The 20053-nt window shown below is 41.2% G+C and overlaps 2 protein-coding genes across 2 annotated transcripts in view; one reads left to right on the plus strand and one right to left on the minus strand.

The window, feature by feature from the left end:
- mtor (mechanistic target of rapamycin kinase) overlaps positions 1-20053 on the plus strand; it is an 80855-nt gene that overhangs the window by 22782 nt on the left and 38020 nt on the right. The window contains exons 22-28 of the mRNA XM_070838905.1: positions 654-766; positions 1118-1280; positions 1742-1834; positions 2238-2384; positions 2687-2829; positions 3224-3386; positions 4634-4779. Of these exons, the coding sequence (XP_070695006.1) occupies positions 654-766; positions 1118-1280; positions 1742-1834; positions 2238-2384; positions 2687-2829; positions 3224-3386; positions 4634-4779 (968 nt within the window). The remainder of the gene's footprint in view (positions 1-653; positions 767-1117; positions 1281-1741; positions 1835-2237; positions 2385-2686; positions 2830-3223; positions 3387-4633; positions 4780-20053) is intronic.
- Positions 7870-11395, minus strand: angptl7 (angiopoietin-like 7). The gene is made up of 5 exons (XM_070839987.1): positions 10873-11395; positions 9474-9574; positions 9163-9357; positions 8720-8915; positions 7870-8604 (listed from the first exon to the last, which is right to left on the minus strand). The coding sequence occupies exons 1-5, from the start codon at positions 11231-11233 to the stop codon at positions 8432-8434; spliced, it is 1026 nt and encodes a 341-aa protein (XP_070696088.1). The 5' UTR covers positions 11234-11395; the 3' UTR covers positions 7870-8431.

The raw sequence follows: 20053 nt of genomic DNA on the forward strand, positions 1-20053 counted from the left end.
GGTAGATGACGCCGTGTTTGTCTCATGATTGTCATGTGATTTGGTTTGGGACGGCTCTAAATCACACAGTGAAATGCAAGTGCAGGGTTCTTTCACGTCTCTCATAAGGTCTTTGAAGTGGTTCTCAAAAATGTGTCCTTTTTTTTTTTTAATCTTTCCATCATATTTTTTTTAAGTTTGTTTCACAGTTTAAAAAAACAAAACAAAAAACACAGTACAACTGATACAAACAGCATCAGGCATCAATCCCTCCTCCCATAATGGACAAGAAAAACAAAAAGGACGATGCAGTCAGAGTGTTGCTCTCCCAGCAGAAAGCTGCAATGCACTCAGCCTCTGTGGTACGGAGCCAGACCATAAGTGGTTTATAGAAACGTACAGACGCCTGAAATATACCATAGTCGCACTTGCTGTATTTAATGGTCTGTGTGCTGTGAAGTGACATACAAATAAGATACTCAGTCATTTATTCACTCATAGTAACAAAGGCTAGCGTGTGTGCCAGCATCTTGTTGAAATTAAAGAGCATCTGACTTTTTTTTTTTTTAAGATTCCAGAAGAAGACCATTTAGCGATAACTAGCTCATTAAAAGGAACTGCTCATGTTCGGTGCTGTGGTTTGGCACTTAGTAGTGTGTGTCTCTCCTTTGCAGTTGCTCAACGCCATCCAGCTGTTTGGTGCCAACCTAGACGACTACCTGCACTTGCTGCTGCCTCCCATCGTCAAACTGTTTGATGCCTCTGATGTGCCCCTGCAGGCTCGCAAGTCAGTACTACACATGGTTGTCCCTGTGCTCACGTAGTCTTAGTTTGAAATCTAATGAGAAGTTAAAATCCATTTTCACTGGATTCCACTGTGGACTTTATTGATTTAACTGGAAAATAACCCTTTTACCAACCCATACTATAACAGGAAGAAGCATTCTACCTGTAGAATTCTTTACAGCGCAAAATTTTTATGTGCGTTTTCTTTGATATAGAAGAATCTTGCAACTGCTTCAACCTTTTCATATGTCCTCTTGGCTATTTTTTCCTGTGGAGTAGGACGTGTCTCTCTGTCCCACCAATGTTTAAGTGAAGCTGAGCTGTTTATCTGTTTTTCCTCTCTGTGGCTCAGGGTTGCCTTGGAGACGCTGGACCGGCTGACAGAGTCCCTGGACTTCACAGACTACGCTTCACGAATTATCCACCCGATTGTTCGGACACTTGACAGCACGCCTGAGCTGCGCCCCACCTCTATGGACACCCTGTCCTCACTAGTATTCCAGTTGGGCAAGAAGGTAGCTATAGCTTTCCCCGGGGCTCCCTTTACATGTAGCTATTATTCAGAAGACTACTTCCAGCCTCCCTACTGCTGGCTTTACATGAACAGTAACCCCCTAGATTTTATTACTTCCTGCCAGACTGCTGATGTCATTGAGCATTTGGCAGCAGGGGGTGGTGTTTATGAGAATGGATGAGGTCACATATACCCTTCCCACTCCTCCCAAGCCTCCCCCTCCTTTATCCCTAAACCCTCCTATCGTTTTCAGGCCTAAGCCCAGAACCACAAGCCCACGTGCAACCACGTCTGGCAACAAACGTGCAGGGGAAGCTTTTGATCTGAGACTCATGGTGGTTAGATACAAGTGCAGGACACCAAGTTATTTGGCTCATGGCGAGTGCAAAGTGGTAGCAAGACTAAACCACATAAAGCACGCACCCTTTTATTTACTCTCCTTCCCTTCCCTCTTATTTTCAGTACCAGATTTTTATCCCCATGGTGAACAAAGTGATGCTGAAGCACAGGATCAACCACCAGCGCTATGACATACTCATATGTCGCATTGTTAAGGTAAGCCAAGCCAATATATCCAGCTTTTCTCTCAAAAACCTCTTAAAGCAATTGATACATATGCAGTTTCATCGTCTGGCCCAGTCAGGCCCAAACATTATGACCCTTCATGACACAGAGTAACTGCACATGGCCAAGCAATGAATTACATAATCATAAATAAACAAAGGTTTTTTTTTTTTTATGTACAGTACACCATAAGAAAGCCATTAACATGCTCTGTTTATCATCAGTTATCCCTCGGGGACAAAGTGCACTTCTACATTTATAAATGTGTTTTGAGGCTTGATTCAACAGTTAGCCTGTGTGTGGGCTGTGACTGTGTGTGTGGCCTGCATGTGTCTCTGTGTCTCTGTGTCTGTGTGTGTGTCTGTGTGTGTGTGTGTGTGTGTGGCCATAACAGGGCTATACTCTGGCAGAGGAGGAAGAGGACCCTCTAATCTTCCAGCATCGCCAGCTTCGTGGTAACCAAGGTGATACGCTGGTCAGCGGGCCTGTGGAGGCAGGGCCTATGAAGAAGCTTCATGTTAGCACTACTGCTCTTCAGAAGGTACAATTGAAATTTTACGTTTAAAATTGGTTTCTGACTTATACCTCCATAGTGAATGGCAACACACACACACAAGTCCAGTGTTTGTTTCACTGACACAGTTGTTGACTGCAGGCATTGCCATTGTGTCCAGGAAACAGTTCTGTGTACAAGCCCATAGTTTACTGGCAGTGTTGACATGCGCACCAACAGACTTGTGATAAATTAAAGGAAAAACCTGAACAAATGAGCGGAGAAACACAATGAATGCAGATGCTTCCACGCGGGGCAGAAGGGGTCACTGAATGTCTGTCTCTCCACAGGCTTGGGGAGCTGCAAGGAAGGTGTCCAAAGACGACTGGCTGGAGTGGCTCAGGCGCTTGAGTGTCGTCCTGCTCAAGGAGTCGTCCTCGCCAGCCCTGCGATCGTGCTGGTCACTGGCCCAAACCTACATCCCTCTTGCCAGGTACAGTCATGTCTATCTCTCTAGCTTTTCCACGATAGTGCACAACAGCTAAAAAACATTCGTTCAACATTCCTCACAGAGCTTCAAATTCTGTTGTGTCTCTGCAGTACAGAATTTGAAGCTCTGTCTTTGTGCTTTGCACCACGATTGTTTGGAAAGCTGAGAGGTTTAGATGCCACCACTGAGCCAAACAGTGAGACGTCAGCTGTTGCTGTAATCACTGGTTATACAATAATCCTTTTTACAAGCTATGAAATAATCTTGCCACTGATTGATTTGTGGGTGCCCCAAACTTTGTTAAAGCTTGCTTCTGCAAAATATTCAAACTTCAATGTTGTGTTGCACATTGAATATCTTTGTTGTAATGGTTAGTTGCTGTTTCTGTGGTCAACAGGGACCTATTCAACGCGGCCTTCCTGTCTTGTTGGTCCGAGCTGAGTGAGGACCAGCAAGATGAGCTCATCCGCAGCATTGAGTTAGCTCTCACCTCCCAGGACATCGCTGAGGTCACACAGACTCTGCTCAACCTGGCAGAGTTCATGGAGCACAGTGACAAGGTTCGCATTGAACTGCAGTAACCACACAGCAGCTACAGAATCACTGTGATACAAATTTTTGAACCCCTCGTTTTATTAGCGCACTAAGTTCATAAAATATAGAATATATTCTCAAACTGCACATCATAAATCTACAACGATTAGGTGTTATTCATTACTACCAATGACTCAACTATAATTTGTCGCTTTGTGAGCTTTTTTTTATAGCTGTCCAGCCCCTTTGTGGAACAAAAAGTGCATGCTTATTAGATGTGCATGACATTGTATGCACTACGTGATGTTCCAATACTATTTGAAAATAGGCTGTTCTTGCATTGGTGTCCAGTTGGCAAACATCATCTGTTTTAATGTTGTCCTGGAAACAATGATGGTTCACTTTTGTCGTCAACGTATCGAGACCAAGTTGGGCATGAACGCAAAGTGTTTATGACTGTAAATAATCAGTCAGAACCTGCAAAGAAGTGCTCAGTGAATTTATCAATTCAAAAACAGAAGAAACCTCCCAAGTCTCCTGGTTTGTCGGCATATTTTATGGACCTGCCAATGCCACAATTCACTGCAGGTGGGATACATGTGTCACGCTGTGCCACGGACAACTGTGATGACGCAGTGCAAGCAAGAATTGAAACGGCACAGTAAAGCGTATTGTATGTTGTGTCGTGGGTCCGAAGTTTGTCATGGGACTGCAGTACATTACAGCTCTCATCAGTTACTTGAAAGTTAAAATGAGTGAGCTGATCAGAAAACATTCTGGCAGCTATCATTTGATAAAAATAACAACCTAGGAGATAAACTTTAAACCACAGCAATGATGCGTTACGCAGGTGTTGCAACACTTCCAAAAGGCTAACAGAGAAAGCATTTCAAGATGGCACTCTCTCTGTAGTCCACTAGACATATTGAGCTAATTAGTGACGATACTGTTTCACTGAGGGCAGAAACCGTCACGGTTGGTTCATAATACAGCGTTTCAGCAGGGTTCCCCCCGCTGTGACACTGCAGTAGACACACATATAAAGTATCTTATCCCGAGCCAATGGAAAGAAGGGCATGTGATGTTTTCTGTGGGCCACCAGACGTCCTTTTGCACGTTAACTCAGATGCAAAGGCACACTGATAAAAAATCATTTAAACGCTACATGAAGCAACTTTATTCCATTCATTCACAGTTATTGAATTCTAATCTATGTTAAATACCGTAGAGGTCACAGATTACTGTTCAGTCATAGTTGGTCATTTTTTTCCAGGGCCCTCTACCTCTCAGAGATGACAATGGCATTGTGCTGCTTGGCGAGAGAGCCGCCAAGTGTCGTGCCTACGCCAAGGCTCTGCATTACAAAGAGCTGGAGTTTCAGAAAGGTCCTTCTCCCCTCATCCTGGAGTCTCTCATCAGGTAGGAAGTCTGAAAACCTCAGAAGCAAACTTATTCTTAATGGGAAACAACCACTGGCTTTATAAACTGTGAGGAGATGAATTCAGTCTGTCTTCATTCACAGTATTTGTATGAAAACAGGAAGACACACAAGACGTTACTGTATTTATTAGTCTGCCTTGTGTTTTTTCTCCTTTGGTCCAAGGAACAGTTAAATAGTTTTTCAAATGAGTTTATTGTAGAATCAAATGAATATGTAACTTCTTCAAAGTTAGGACTTCATGACAAATGTCTGGGCAACTTTGAGATGATAACATAATTCATAGTGGTGGGAGGTAAGTAATTGCATATTTCTTTTTTTCCCTCCTTCCTGTTGGTGTGGATTCACTCTCTTCACTAAAATTAGGTTTGACAGGTGCCTCTGTGATTTACAGTTATTGCATTAGAAGTTATTGCTTAAAGACAAACATTAAACTATTCTCTCAAAGTCAATTTTGAATCTGATAAATACACAAAGAAATTATATTACAAATTTCCCCCGTCCTATAACCCTTTGATATCTTCTGTCATCTTTTCCATCTCCTTTTCTCATCCTTCTTTATTTCTGTGCCTTTGGCATGGCATGGAGAAATCTGTTCTCCAGGCATCTAATTGGACGTTTGCCTCCTTTTCATCTGTGAGTGTCTGGACTTGTGTTTCTCAGTGGCCTGTTTTCAATTTCTCAGGAGCCTTGATGATGATGAATGATGGGAGCCGGCACTCTGGTGTTTTCAATATCCCCATCTGGTTCTCACCTCTCCAGGATTTCCCATAAAAGATCTAGAGGCCAGTGTGCAAAAAGCACTGCGTAAACCTGGCTCTACTGTGTTGATGGTGTATTTAAAAAAAAAAAAACACATCTGATGCACACTTTGTGATGACGAGGAGGCATCGTCACTGCAATTCTAGCACCTGATGAGTCACAGTGTTTGTAGATGAGTTTGCGACTATTTCAGGAATAGTTCTTTGTTTTCACTCATATGGATCTTCAGTAAAAAGTCAGGGTATTAAATGTGATATAGTGACATGCTCTTAGAAGCACACATTTTATGAGTTGTAGCTGGTCGGAATAATGTGTTAGGGATTTTAAGAAAATCAAACGAATTAGACTGTGGTCTGACTACATTTTCAGCCCTTTTAGCTTCGGTTAGAGCCAGGAAATTGGTCACATTTTCCCCATTATTCCCAACAACAGAAGAAGGCTGTTAATTGAGCATTTGGTCTATGCTGTTATTGATGCATCAAGCAGGTTCTTTAAACGAACTTGGATTACTCATTTGGTTCTGTTTTATTAGGTTTTGTTGAATCTGACAATCTCTGGTAAAATGGACTGATAGGGTGAGAGCTGTGTGATGGTAAAGTGAAGTGGTCCTTCATTTATAGAGTAACTATGAAGTTTGTGGTTCCATCATCTACAACTGGAGCCAAGCATTATTGCATCTGGACCATGTGTTAATAATAAATGTGTAGCCATAATTTTACTGGGCACCTTGGAAATGCTTAGAAATGGAATTTTGAATAAAGTTTAGTATGGTCAGATGTATAAAAGGCTGCAAAGTGTTAAGCAAAACCTCATCTTATGCTGGCCATCCAGAGTGGCTTTTGTGCAATATTTTACTTTACCTCTTAAAGCAGCAGTTGCAAGCATCGAGAAGAGAGTGAACTTAGCTTCAGAATTAAAAATAGTACAACTTTCAGGTCCCCCGTCCCCACATTCTAGCAGGCTTCAGTTCTGCATCCAAAGCCTGCCCATGGAGCTCCGGGCAGCTCCTGCCCACTCAGCACAGCTTGGCTGGAGCTGTCCGGAGCTTCCAGAGTGGGCCGGCTCATGAGAAGTTACCTACTGAACCTTTTAACTTCTCAAATGGAGATAATGTATGAGTTGGGGGGCGGGGGGGGCAGGACATTATAGGAGGAACATTTAAAGAATGTAATCGAATCTAGTAGCCACACAGTTAAATGTCTTTGTTAAACTTTAAGATAGTATTTATTGTAGAGTAGTAGTTGTAGTGGATTGCATCACATAGTGGCTATAACACAGGGTCAGAATGCTTAGTATTCTCATTTCACAGAAGATCTGCATTCTAGGTGAAAATGAGGTGAACGTCAGATACTGTAATCGCCAGTTCGAATTTAGAAATACGCACCTTTTAAGATAGTCCAATCCATTTCCACACCATAGTTTCTATGATTCTTTGGGTTTAATACCAGCTGAAGGACCATAGAGGTCAAGACACATTCACCTTCACACAATGTCTCCATCAAATAATAACTACGACTTTATGCAGCCGTATTCATTTCAGTTTCTATACATTCTATAACTCTTTCTTAAATGAAGTATGCTAGGCATTAGACCCCTGTTGTGCCTTTTATGGAGACGTAAAGGTTTACGTCCACCAACCACCTCTGTTCAAGGTCTGCTTTTGTTGTTGAATAGTTTGAATACCTTTCAACCTTACAATAGAGTTTGAATACTGTTAAACCTTAGAATAGAAAGACCTGGTCATTTGACACCATCCGAGGGTCTTTTTTTAAGTGGCCTCTATACAACTGTGGTCATTTCTCTTAAAGGGAAGGGATACATGTCCAGTTGTAATTAGATGTTTATCCTGACTGAATGTGTCATGTTTTAAAAGGAAGAGAATCTAACGAAGGCTACCACTGAGCCTGTGCTCCCTGTCTGTCGGTATATCAATGCTCTAAGGAATTCTTTGTTGTTCAAAGCGTAGCAAAATGGTATCATTGTTTTCACCATTGTTAAACCTAGGGCGGAGTGTGTGTATGTGTGTGGTCTTCATTCCTGCATGTGGCTTTGGTGCCTTGGGACCTTTTGGCTTGGATGTCAGGACTTGACCCAAGTGTCAGAGTTCGGTGGCTCAAGGCAAATACGTTGCCATTATTGGACATGAAGGAACATGAGACCTTGATTTGCTTTTAGACTTCGTGTCTGTGTTTGTCACCTTCCAACTATCCTATTTAACCAGTGAAGTGAACAGAATCATGTAGAATTATCAGTTTGAAACACTTTATGCAGCTAGTTTCTTTTAAAAAATATGTTTATTTTCTATCACATTAAACAACATAATTACAGAGCTGTACACATTTTACAAATTACACATTTCCATAATCGATGGTTAGGATTTTACAATAAAATGCAGCCTAATTCATAGGAAATACCCTTGGTGGTTGGTCCTATTCCAGCAACTCACACAGATCCTTTTTAATTAGTTCCTACCCGTCCTTGATGATTTCTGTCTGAACCAGACCAGGACTGGACTGATTCTTGCTACTACTCATAAATGGCTTGTGTTAACTAAAAAAAAAAATACATCCTAGTGCTTTCAAGACAAATGGGAGAAGGAATCGAAATGCAGTCACCCATACGGGACAGTGGTAAAAGCACCTATCAAAGCTTTTAAAAAATAAAATATCTTACTGATAAATACACGAAATGAACTACAATTTACAATCAAACACGGCAAAAACATTACACATTCATCTTTAACCAGACCATCACAAACATTTCCATTCCTTTCGCAGTCAAAGGAAAGCCGCAATTTAGTTGAACAGGTATTAGTGAGATCTCTCAGGATTCATGCATATGATCTTGATCCAGGACAAGCAGCTGCAGCACTTATGGTTGAAAATTCACTGGCCGAACCTTCATCTCCACTTTCTTGAGGGAATAGTTGGACCCATGCCAGCCATACCAAGTGATCCCATCCCCAGAGTTCTTTGTGTGCTCGCCATAGCGGTAAAAAACGCCATTCAAGTTTGAGTCAGTGCAGCAGTTGTACCAGTAACCACCTAGAAGGAAATGAGGGGAAAGAATCAGACTTACTGTTAATTCAAGGAAAATATGTTTCATCTACTGTAAATGACTACATTGATTGTTCTGAGTGAATTTGCTCTAATGATGTACCTTTCCGCAGAGAGGCACAGTCATCCACACATTTGTCATTGTCCTTGTTTAAGGTGCTGAAGTTGGTGTTGTTGTGGTAGCGCAGGGAATCTCCAGCGTTCCCACTGTAGTTGGCAAGGAGGAGCTTGTAGCTATTGAGCTCATTACCCACAGTGAAAAAGCCGTACTCAGCATAGCGTGTCTGTCCTTCCCAGTCCTGCATTGGAAAACACATATAACGTGATTTAGAGAGGAAGAGAACCCAAGAATATTGGCGCTCGCCTCTAAAAGTTAGTTTGATTTATTATTCATTTTCTTGTGCTCAGTACCCGTAGGAATGAATTGGTTCTGTGTTTATGCCTTTTTACTTTTGGCTATGAAATGGTTTATGCGTAGTCTATGTATTCTTGCTTTTTAATGTGTCAGCCCAAGCTTCCATAAGCGCCATGTTTTCCAGCTCGTACCTCCATCTCAATCCTGAGCATACTGGGCTGCCTTGTTAGGCGGTAGATGTGGTCATTGCCCAGCCAGAAGTCCCCACGGATGGATCCAAATCCACTTTTGTACTGCTTCCAGTCACGGTTGAATGATGTCAGGCCCACCTTGCGTCTTTGGATCAGTGTCCAACCTCCTCCATTTGTCTCCATATCGCAGAAAACCTGAAAGTATTAACCAAAATGTATTCGAATGCAAAGAGAAAAGGAATACCTCCCCATCCTCTACTAAAAAGTACACAAAGAAGCCATGCTATAGACAAGACTCAAGTATAACTTACGTTCAGCTCAGGTGTGCCCAGGAATTCATCTTTAGGGAGTTTGTACTCGCCGGAGATTTTGTAGTTCTTGCTGTAGAGGGACGCACAGTCATATATGGCATCTGGAAAAAAAAAGAATCTTTTCAGTTATGCCAAAACCACATGTAGTTTCATTGCATGCGTTTTTAAAAAATGTGAATGTCATAAATTCTAACTGCATTATGGGTATCCAAGTGATTGGACAGATGAAAAGAAGAAAAGAAAACGGGGAATAAGCACAGCATGGCTCAGATTTTTGCATAGTTGTCTTCTTTTACTCCTGTCACTGTATGGTTGTGCCATTAGTAGGGCTATGAGATCACTATGGAGCAATGAGTCCAATACTTCTACTACTAAAAGTCTGTGCAAAAGAAAAAGAGATGGAAACCTTCCACTTCTTCTAATCTTTGCATCCCTTCCTGTTCTGCTCTCCCGTCTCTAATTTACTCAACTTTTAAAAAGGCCTCTGTGTTCCCTTTGCCAGTGCCATAAATGTGCCCCTGTTAGACCACACAGTTAAGGTATTGAAATAATAAACTACGTCATGCCTGGTTAACCTCTTTGCAGCAGCCAGTGCTGATTAGTGGTGAGTTAAAGTTAAGATGAATGTCGGAGATGATTTGGCCCTGATGGAGCTGGTTATTGACAGCCCCACAGATGGGACTGTACAGCTCCAAATTAATGCCTGTGACTGCTGTCGGGCAGCTCAGATAAGTGAGTGCACTGTAATCAACCTCACAACCAATACACAGAAGTTGTTTGAGACCCACTAATCAGTGGGCAAAGCTAATTGTAGTTCACAGCTAAGTTAAACGTTGTGTTGTGTGTGCAAAATAATTTGGCTACGTGATGACCTTTTTGGAAACTTTTGCACTCACGCTCCAGTGAAATGGTGGCATATGGTTTTCTCAGCTTTTAATTTACTAGAGTTTATCTTATCAATTTAAAAATGAGTACCCTTTCCAATTAAAACACGTCCTTGTCATGTACTCAAGCTAAACGTTCTGTCTTTTCATTCAAAACCAAATTGAGACTGGCTGAAAAGGTACATTTTAAGCCCAGTCATATCTAAAATCTGTGTCCCTATGTGGAAACGATTCTAATAACAGCTGTGTGAATTTGACAACAACTTGTCAACGAGCTAGTGAGAGGCAGAGTCACACAGCTCAAATATGCACTGATGGATCATTTTTACCATGTGTGAACATTTTACAAATTTCTTTCACATGATTTCAATTTAGCAAAAAATAATCATGCCAAAAGTTATTCCTACAGTTTTTTTTTTTTTTTTCTTAGATGAAATGACTCCATCCAGCAGCACACATAACTTGTCATTTAGTTCATACTCTATTAACAGCTGCCTCAAAGTATTGATGCTCACCTGATGAAGTCTGAGTAGCAGACTGCAGGGTTTGTAGCTGCATGATCTCCACACGGTTGTTGATCTCAGAGTACTTGCTCTCTGCCTCCGTGACCCGGGCTTCTTGCTGCCGGTTGTGCTTGTCCAGCTCCATTACTTGCCTAACAACAGTCATTAGGTCTGACTCCTGCTTGCGACTCAGCTCCTCGAGGAGACTGGTCAGATTGGCCACCTGAACCTTAAGAGCGCGCACCTCATCGCAGCACTGAGCCTTGGGAGGCTTTGGAGGTGCCAGTCTCTTCTTGGGATTCTGCGCCCATGTCTCTGCCAACAGGAGCAGTGTGACCCCCAAAGCCATCAGGCTTAAATTTACCTTTGCCATTTTCTACAAAAAGTTCTACAGTTTCACCAAATCTCAGGTACTTTAGATTGCTTTCAGTCAGTCCCTGTAGAAGGTCTTTAGTGGAAGTATCAAATGGACTAAAGACTTTGCTGACCAGTTGAGCTGGAGCTCCCCTTTGACCAACAGCTCACTCAGGCTCTGTCTTATTTCCTCAGTGAAGCCGTCCTCTGCCTGAACATCTTAAATATTTTGCGTGTGGGTCCTCCCCCTCTCTCCCGGTGCGCACCACTCACCATGCTGACCCTCTCCAACCTTCAGGGCGGAGGACCTCTCCCATCCCTCCTCCCCTACCCCCTCCTCAGCCTATCCCCTCATTTTACTTTCACTCACTCCACAGACGTTTTGCCCACGTTTCTTCTCTCTTTGTCAGGTGTTGAATGTTTCTCGGCAGTGATGGTTTTTTTTTTTTGCCTTTGCCTGGAAGAGCAACATCAGGAGCTGAAGAAACAAAGGTTACTGTCTGAACCCATTCCACTTCCAGTTATGCAACTTGTTACAGTGTTAAAGCTCTTGAGTACTTCATCCATATTTCAGTAATTCAGCTATACAGAAACATTGTTGAAACATTTGAATGATTGTTTTAGGCTGTAAAGCAGTTGTATGTAATTTCCTCCCATGTCTTCACACTTAAATTACCCAGTTAATGACAGATTTTAACTATATCCTTGGGGCTGACTTTTTCTTCAGTAAATTCGCTCTTCACATGCCAAGGGATGTGTGAAGTCACTAAGTACTCTTAATTGTAGGTTAAGTGTTCTATTGATGCTACCCATTTTGGCAGACGTTGAAGCAGGCATGTTTTGCACGGAGCCTTTCAGCATCAAATTTCAAAAGGGTGTAAAAGGTAGAAGGAGAAAGGCTTCAGGATAAAATTAGTCCAAAATATAGTTTGCATTAAACGGAAAGAATGTGTTCAGGGGGAGGCAGGCAAAGTCTGAAAATGCTGTCTCCACGTGTAAAGGCTTAACATTCTGCCAACAAACATGAACTGCACGTTTTAAAGTAGCTGAAATGGTATACTGTTACCCACTGAAGAAACACAGAGCGAAAAAACAAAGTGATATTCTTCTGGCTTTTATGAGTAACAGACGGAATTGGCTGCTTGTATTTCCCCTTTTGTGTTATAGCACAGACAGCACTGACATTGCTTTTCATGTTGTCACCACAGCAAAATCAACAGTTTGAAAACGATTTCGTAGAAACACTATAAGCACGGCAAAGCACAGGAAACTGGAACCAGTGAGATGGACTTATTAATATCCCAGGCTCCTTTTTTTTTGATGTAACTTTAGATGATGAACGAAAGATTAATCAGTAATTATTTTTAACCCATAGTTTATTCGAGGAAGTTTTACTGAGAAATGTCCAGTATACTGACAAAAAAAAGCAGAAGTGGCTCTGTTGGCACCATTCTGTTCATCAAGTGATGCTTTTAGTTGTGTTTGAATGCAGACACGTGTGGGTTCTGGTAGCATATTTGTGACTCACTTTTATTCACATTGTGACACTTTTAGCACACAGAATAAATTGATTATTTTTCATCGGATCAATTTCGACCCATTGAAATAGTCCCCGAATGCAGGTTTGGCAAGAGTCTCTGTAGGTGGGTTTCCATTCACTTGTTCACATTTTTGATTTGCACATAAAAAAATCTGATTGCAAATGCTGAAATAAAAAAAGCAAACAGTTTTCTACATTGTTTGTCACTGTTTGAGGTTTGATTGTTGCTCATTAAATTATCTTGTTGGGCCCCTTCTTCTGCTGTGGTGTAATGGCAACTGACCAGAACATTGGCGGCACCTACTGTCTATCTTGATGAACCAACTCCATTCATTCGTATTGTCATTTGCCAATATTCTTTAGATTTTGGTAAAATTAGCAAGGCATTTGCATGGACACCTGGCTTGTGTCTGTTTGAATTGGGTATAAAATCGTCATTGTGGATGGGAGCCAGATTTTTAACACCTACAATTGCAGAAGATCCTTGAGATGTTACCTGGTGTTTTGAGCCACCAGTCTGCCGCTGAATGTGGGAGGTTTTTGTGGCTTAACGGCGATGCTTACAAAATCCCTGCTTTTGGGTCACCTTCTCTTTTAAACATTTCTAACATGCCAATCACTGGCTGGGGGTGAAAATAATACCTTTGCAATGTCAGACATGAGAAAAGGTTTCATGAATCTCCCTTCTGTGGTATTTCCATCTCGTCCCAGCTTCCCCGAGGAGCTGTCAGCCCTGCCAACTTATAGGAGACGCCTTTACAGATCAGGCCAAAGGGATGGTTGTGGAGGTTTGGGGGTGCCAGAGTATGCCTTGGGTATTGAGACAACAGATCATGCACAACTTCGGTGATACTCAGTTATATGTGATCATTGCTTTGCAAATAGATGGACTGCTGTGATGAAATGCCAGAGTATGTTGTAAATACATGGAGCTGAACAGTACTAACTGAGACATGGCTGAATCAGGACATTCCTGTCAGTTTTTACTGAACTTTATGGGTTTTCTCTTCTCCACATGGACAGGAATGAACTGTCTGGGCTGGGATGAAGGTGTCTGCACGTTCGCAGGCAATAAATAATGTTGACAAAGAGAGAGGTACAGTAGATGTAGTAAACCACAACATTTAACTATGTTGTGTAAGTCTTTAAGGACCTATATGCTTGCCTTAAAGATGCCCTGTGGAGTTTTTGTCCACTTGTAGCGCTGTGGAGCAGCGTTTTGCTAAGTGGGTCCCAAGTCTTGTGTATGTGCTCATGATAAGAGGATAAGAGGACACATTCCTGCTCAGACTAAAACTTAAAATCTATAAATGACAATATTTCAGGCTCAGCTACACGCATTTTGAATGTTGATCATTCTCCCTTTAATTATTTGAATCTATCTTGTGCGATTTCCCAAACTTCATGAAAGTGCAGTACTAAATCACCGGAGTATGATTGCATAGTAATTTCCAAACGTTTGTCCATGTTTATGCCATGGCTTGTACTTACTTTTTCTTGTCTAAAAATATACACTGCCATGTACTGTACAGAGCAACGTGGGCGTGTTGATGTAAGAATCATCAGTCAGTTGGAAATATTATTCGGTTATCTGAATTTATGTAACCCATGGAAGCATGAACCAGGGAGGTGAGGGCCAGATAGGGTTGACGTAATATCAACACTGTGGAACAAAAATAAAACTGGACACTTTTTACCCCTGACTACCATCTTACCACATAATCTCGCAACACCAGCGAGGCTACTTTTTAGAGAAAAAAATAAAATAATAAATCTTTGGCAGGCATCCTTCAGTTTTTCTCTTGTGGCGAACTAATAAGGAAACAGTTCACATTGTTCTGGTCAGCATCATCTTTGTGTCATGCAAACTGCAGTGAAAAGCATGACTTTGCTCAGATTCCAAAATATTACATAATTATGAAAAGGTCTGTAATTACTTTTGATGTCACAGTGTCAAAACTAAATATTTGGATGTGTATAACTTTTCCTTTTCTCAGAGAATTTTGCGTCTGGTCACCACTTTGCAATTTCCCCTTTTACTTGGTTTTGTTTTTACTCTTTTTCTTCTTTCATATTGACATGTGCTTTTCATTTCCAGTATTTGTCTGATTTTAAAATCCATATGGGATTAATAAGACATTTGTCGTTTTTTTTATACAAACATGTTTGGCTGCCTTCACGTTCGGTTTGCTGCAGGGATTTAGTTGGCAGACAAATTCCGAACTCTGCTTAGATCATAAACACGGTCGTCCTCTCAATTTCCCTCATTTGTCAGAAAATGATGACGACAACTTTCCATAATGTAATGATCAATATTTATGTGACTTCACAAGTCACAAGTTCCCACTGCTGCTTTTACCATTAAACAAATGATTGGAACATGCAGTTTAAGTGCATTGACCACATAATGTTCTCCTTGATGTTCAGTCTTACCTTTCCACTATATTGATAAGATGGTATCTACTGAGGAGAAACTATTCAGTGGTTTTCTAGTTAGGATATGTATCTTTGTATTGGTATGTTAGATATAATTGTTACATTAGAAGCAAGTTTACAATTTGCAGGCCTGCTGTCAACAGATAGACAGCAGAAAGTTTACAGGTTTTACATTTCTGAATGTTTCCTCTATTTTACATTTCTTCATTAATGATTTTATAGCTCCTGTCTAAATGATATTCCTACACTTCACAGACATTTCTAACGTTTGATGGTGTGTATTGCCTGTTGACCTCCCTTTAAATCTTAACCTTAAGTCATTGATGCGTCAGTCTTTTAAAAAAAGGGAAAAAATTGGATAATTTCCCTCCCTGGATTTTCTCATTGCCGTAACTGCTCTATGAGTCACATCTCACTCTCTAGCTATGCATCCCAGCGGCATCACTTTCCTCTGGCCCTGGACTCTGTCAGTCAGTGCTAGTACAGGAAAGTCCAGCTGGATGCTGTTTTATACGTTTAGCAGCAAGCTGTTTTTCCCCTCAAAACAGCTTCTTTAAACAGTATTTACCCTCAAACCATGTCTCACCATGCTCTGTGTGAAGAATGCATGGTCAATCTTAACATTAGAGGTATTCACTTAACTTTAACCAGAGCCACCTTCTTTATATGACTTCCTTGCGAAGCCCACACATTTCATTGAACAGATTTTTTCCTTTGCCCTTAAGTTGGACACCCCACTGTGATAATTGCAACAGTCATCTATCTTTGAAAAGTGTGAGCTGACAAAACAAAGTGTTTTCAATCAGAATATGCTCACAGACAGCTTTTGTGTCCCTAAATACTCTGGAAAAACTGGTTTGTAATCAAACAGCGACCACTGGGGCCAAGCTGTCAGCAGACTCATGGGTTCAATTACAGGACAGGCAGGAGGTGAAAGCAGGAGCCAGTGGATTCCAGGGCTTCGATCTCAAAACTCTGAATTACATAATCGTTATTAACAGTAACCTCTTGCACCTGTCAGCTCTGCCCACATAGAAGATACTCAGTTTGAATTGTTTCAATTCTGGTATGAGTTTGGCTTAATTTGAAGGCATTATATGTCCTTGATATGCTTACATACAGCGTTTCATGAATTATTAATGTCTCCTGTGTAAAACATATCAAATCTAATGGTAACTTTTTTGTTTTTTAGTTTGGATTATCATAGAAGTCTGGGTTAGTCTGAAATAATTTAACACAGATCTTTGGCAGCTAAAATAGACAATAGATGTGAAAAATAATGTTGATATTCACTGTTGGACATGGAGTTTTTTGGAAAGACATTATTCAACATTACCGCTTATGATTTACTGCAGAGCCCTTTAGCTTATGAATCTCATTTTGTTTCTTAATGTAAGACCGCACCCAGGTTTGCTGGATGACATTACGAAGTAGATACTTTTTGTTTACTTTCCTTTAGCAATCTTCGCAGTCAAGTTTACTTATTTGAACAGTTTCAAAATAGACAGGACATCCCTGACAATGTCACTGAGCTATTATAAAATCACCTTGGCTTACCTTCATTCTAAACAAGCAAGCAGCTGAGTTACAACGGATTTGAATTTCAAAATAATACAGGGGCTAAGGATCTGCAGCTCAGTTAAACCTGGTCACGTATAGGAGTAAAATAAACTGTTCCATATTTTCCATAATGAAGGAGACGTTATGCACCAGGGCATCCTGCAGCTCTGAGTGGCAGACATAATGCCCTGGCAGACCATGATGTGGTCTGGTGGCTGAAGCTGGTGATGGCTACCAGGTGGCGTCTGTTGTCGTACAGCGGACGCGGGACAGGCAGCATGCATCTGCTCACCACCCTACAAACCAGCAGCTAGTACAGACAGCACTGGAGGGGAGAAAGGTGGATCAGCCACTATCCCTTTTAGAATAGTGAACCCTGCTTTGTGTAAGCACAGTTGGCCATGTGGCACTTCTTCAGAGAGACGTTTCGTGACACCGGGATGTAAAAACAGTTGTGTCATGGGGCAAAAAACAAAAACCACTTGTGCCAACTTTTCGGGATGTTTTTTAGCTTTGTGGGTATGAGAGTGATCTCAGGCATTTAAGTAGACATCACATTCCTTGAAGTTAGTAGAAATGCAGAAACTGGCTTTAACAAAGTCCATATATGTCTACATGCACTCAGAATGGATTCTTCAATGGATGAAATTATATAGATGTGCAAAAACCACATTTTCATCTTTGACCAATAGCTTGTGCTTAGCTGCTTTACTCTGGTGTAATCCTTTTGTTTAAATGAGACAACTGCACCCACTGCTTGTTTCCATTGTTTAGGAGAAAATGAATTATAGCATGAGTCAATTTCACTTGAACAAAGCAAAACAAACGTATCAAAGAACTGGCGTCTGTCATTGGAAATATTTAACGGATAATTTCACTGAAAATGTAGTCAATGTGTTGCCCGTGGAAACGCACGTCCTTCCAAAAACCTTGTATACGGCGGTCTTTGTCCACATAGCAACAGCAGCCTTCCAATGAGGTAACTGTCAGATGGTTTTTTTTTTTGTTGGGTTGTTTTTGGGGGGCCACCGGAGACGCTTTGTTCTGTTGGCCTCTTGACCTGAAGGTGGGGAGCCCAGGAGACACATTCTGCATTCGCAGTCCCAATGTGGTGGTAGCGTGGTGTAAACATGGGGGGGAATGGTTTCTCCTGCTGATGTCTCAATGGTCCTCTAACATGCCTAACTTACTTGAGGAAAAGAAAAACAGAAAAGAAGTTATTCTTTTCTATAAAATTCTGCAACGGACCTTTGTTCCTCCATGTGTACCATTTCAACAGGGACCATTATGTTCATTTCGCATTCCAATGTGAGTTTATAATGTCTTTTTTTGCCCTTGTCCTGTCGACAGTGCCACATTCCAAAATGCTAAGCTTGATGATAAGCTTCAATGAGGGAGCTGATTTTGGTCATTTCAAAGAAATTGTTCAAAGTCAAGGGATACTAAGTGTTTCCCCATGCTGCAGCATCTGCTCGGTGACGAAACAACCACCTTTTTGTCTTTGGCGTTTTTAAAGAAATGAGAGACAAAGGGCCAGTCAGATGGTGTCAGTGATGAGTTCAGCCCTCTATTAGTCCCACACATCCCAGGACTATCTGGAAGGAAGCGAGTGACTGAGGTAACCACTTCCTGTGCCTCCATGCTTATCTCATGCAGTGATGCATGTGATGCTGCTGTCTCTTAGGACACACACACGCCAGATCTGCGCTCTAATGACAACATGTTGCTCATTATTACCGCAGAAGACTCGATGATTAATGCTCTGTTTGGGTTGTCATTTCAGATGGTGTTGACTGACGCTGTTCAGATATGGTATTACTTGTTAAGATATTATCCGAACGAAAGATGGAGCGTTCGTTATGCCACAGCATTTATCAAAGCACCGTATTTCTTGGCTTCACATGGTTTTTAAAATCATGTCTGTTTAGTTTAAGACTTACAAGCACGAGTTAAGATTTCGGTATCATGCAGCAGTAAAATTGTCCTTTGGTTGGATATTTAGATACACTCAGCATTTCTTACTTTGTTCATTCTTTTGTGTCTTTCTACTTTAATTTTATTTTGTTTTCATTTCCCAGGTTGTTTTCAGCTGTTGTAATGCCTGGGTAAGCATGTTGATGTGTCTCTGTAAAAGGGGTTATAAAAATAAACCTTCTCTACCTACATCAGATTCACGTGTCAACAGTAGTATAGTATCATTTTCTTTCGAAGCTCAGTCACGCTGCTAAAAAATATCCAGCTGAAAAAATAGGAATGTTTTGGACCCATTAATGTCAATCATTTTGTAATTGCCCATGACTGATGTCTGAATGTGATTGTCGTTGCGATGTTCTCTGGAAAGAGAAGGAAAATAAATAGTAAGGCCATGCTACATTGGTCACTCTGATACAATAAACAGCTGAGGGTAGTTTGAAACTGACCAGTTCTCCAAAAGTTTAGGAAGTTTTAGGATAAATGGTCACCAGGGCTACTGTTTTATTTTTTTTTAGTTCCTTTATAGGCAATGTTAATGAATTTTGGTTTGCATTCTTGAGTTCTTGGAAAATGGTAAATGTGTTATGTTTTTATCTTATTTTATTTGTTTAGACTTTGAGGGTTTAGTTTTAATACTTGTGCCTTCAGCATGCAGGCCAGAATAAAATAATTGTTTTGTAAAGACAGGTTCTCCAACCAAGCTCTACAAGTACACAGGAGATCATATTGGGTGGAATGTTTATTCTGTTTTATTACCTCTTTAAAATGGCCTTGTCATGCCGTGTCGCCTCGGGGAGGGTTAGTTTCAGAGACAATGGTCGGTTGAAGCGGCGAGGCGAGCGTTGTCAGCAAAGTTCTAACTCCACTTGTTTCTCATCTGTTTTCTGGTAGGACAAGGCCTGTGCAATGGAAAGAACTCCCCCAGAGTCCATGATAGTGTGTTTCTCTCTGCCTGGGAATATTGTTGATTGCATTTTGGCTGTCCCACGAATGAACGGTTTTTTAAGCACAAAGGCCAGAGAAGTGTCAGACAGCCAGTGTCACTTTTCCATTTCTCCTGTAGCGGAGCAAATGTAAGGCTTAGTGGTGTGAAAGAGCCGCCTCTGTAATGGACCAGCCCAGCAGCTGCTGTTTCAGCTCGCTTTAGTCACATGTAAGGACTCCGTGCTTTCATCAGCCTTCAATCACATCAAACCATCAACCAAAAATTACATATATGGGCCGCTTTTTCTCTCTTGTAAAGTGACTAAACGTATTCCTTGCCCAACATAACTAGTGGATCAGCTACAGCTCTAAGCTTCTATTGCAACCATTTCATCAACTTTGTCA

The sequence above is a fragment of the Pempheris klunzingeri genome, chromosome 11 (assembly GCF_042242105.1).
Source record: "Pempheris klunzingeri isolate RE-2024b chromosome 11, fPemKlu1.hap1, whole genome shotgun sequence".
Lineage (NCBI taxonomy): Eukaryota > Metazoa > Chordata > Actinopteri > Acropomatiformes > Pempheridae > Pempheris > Pempheris klunzingeri.

Excerpts from the sequence above, each read along its gene's own strand:
- angptl7 (XM_070839987.1), bottom strand. The coding sequence starts at position 11,233 with ATGGCAAAGGTAAATTTAAGCCTGATGGCTTTGGGGGTCACACTGCTC. Across the intron at positions 9,575-10,872 it reads TGCTACTCAGACTTCATCAG|ATGCCATATATGACTGTGCG; the intron begins GTGAGCATCAAT and ends TTTTTTTTCCAG. Across the intron at positions 8,605-8,719 it reads CTGTGCCTCTCTGCGGAAAG|GTGGTTACTGGTACAACTGC; the intron begins GTACATCATTAG and ends ATTTCCTTCTAG.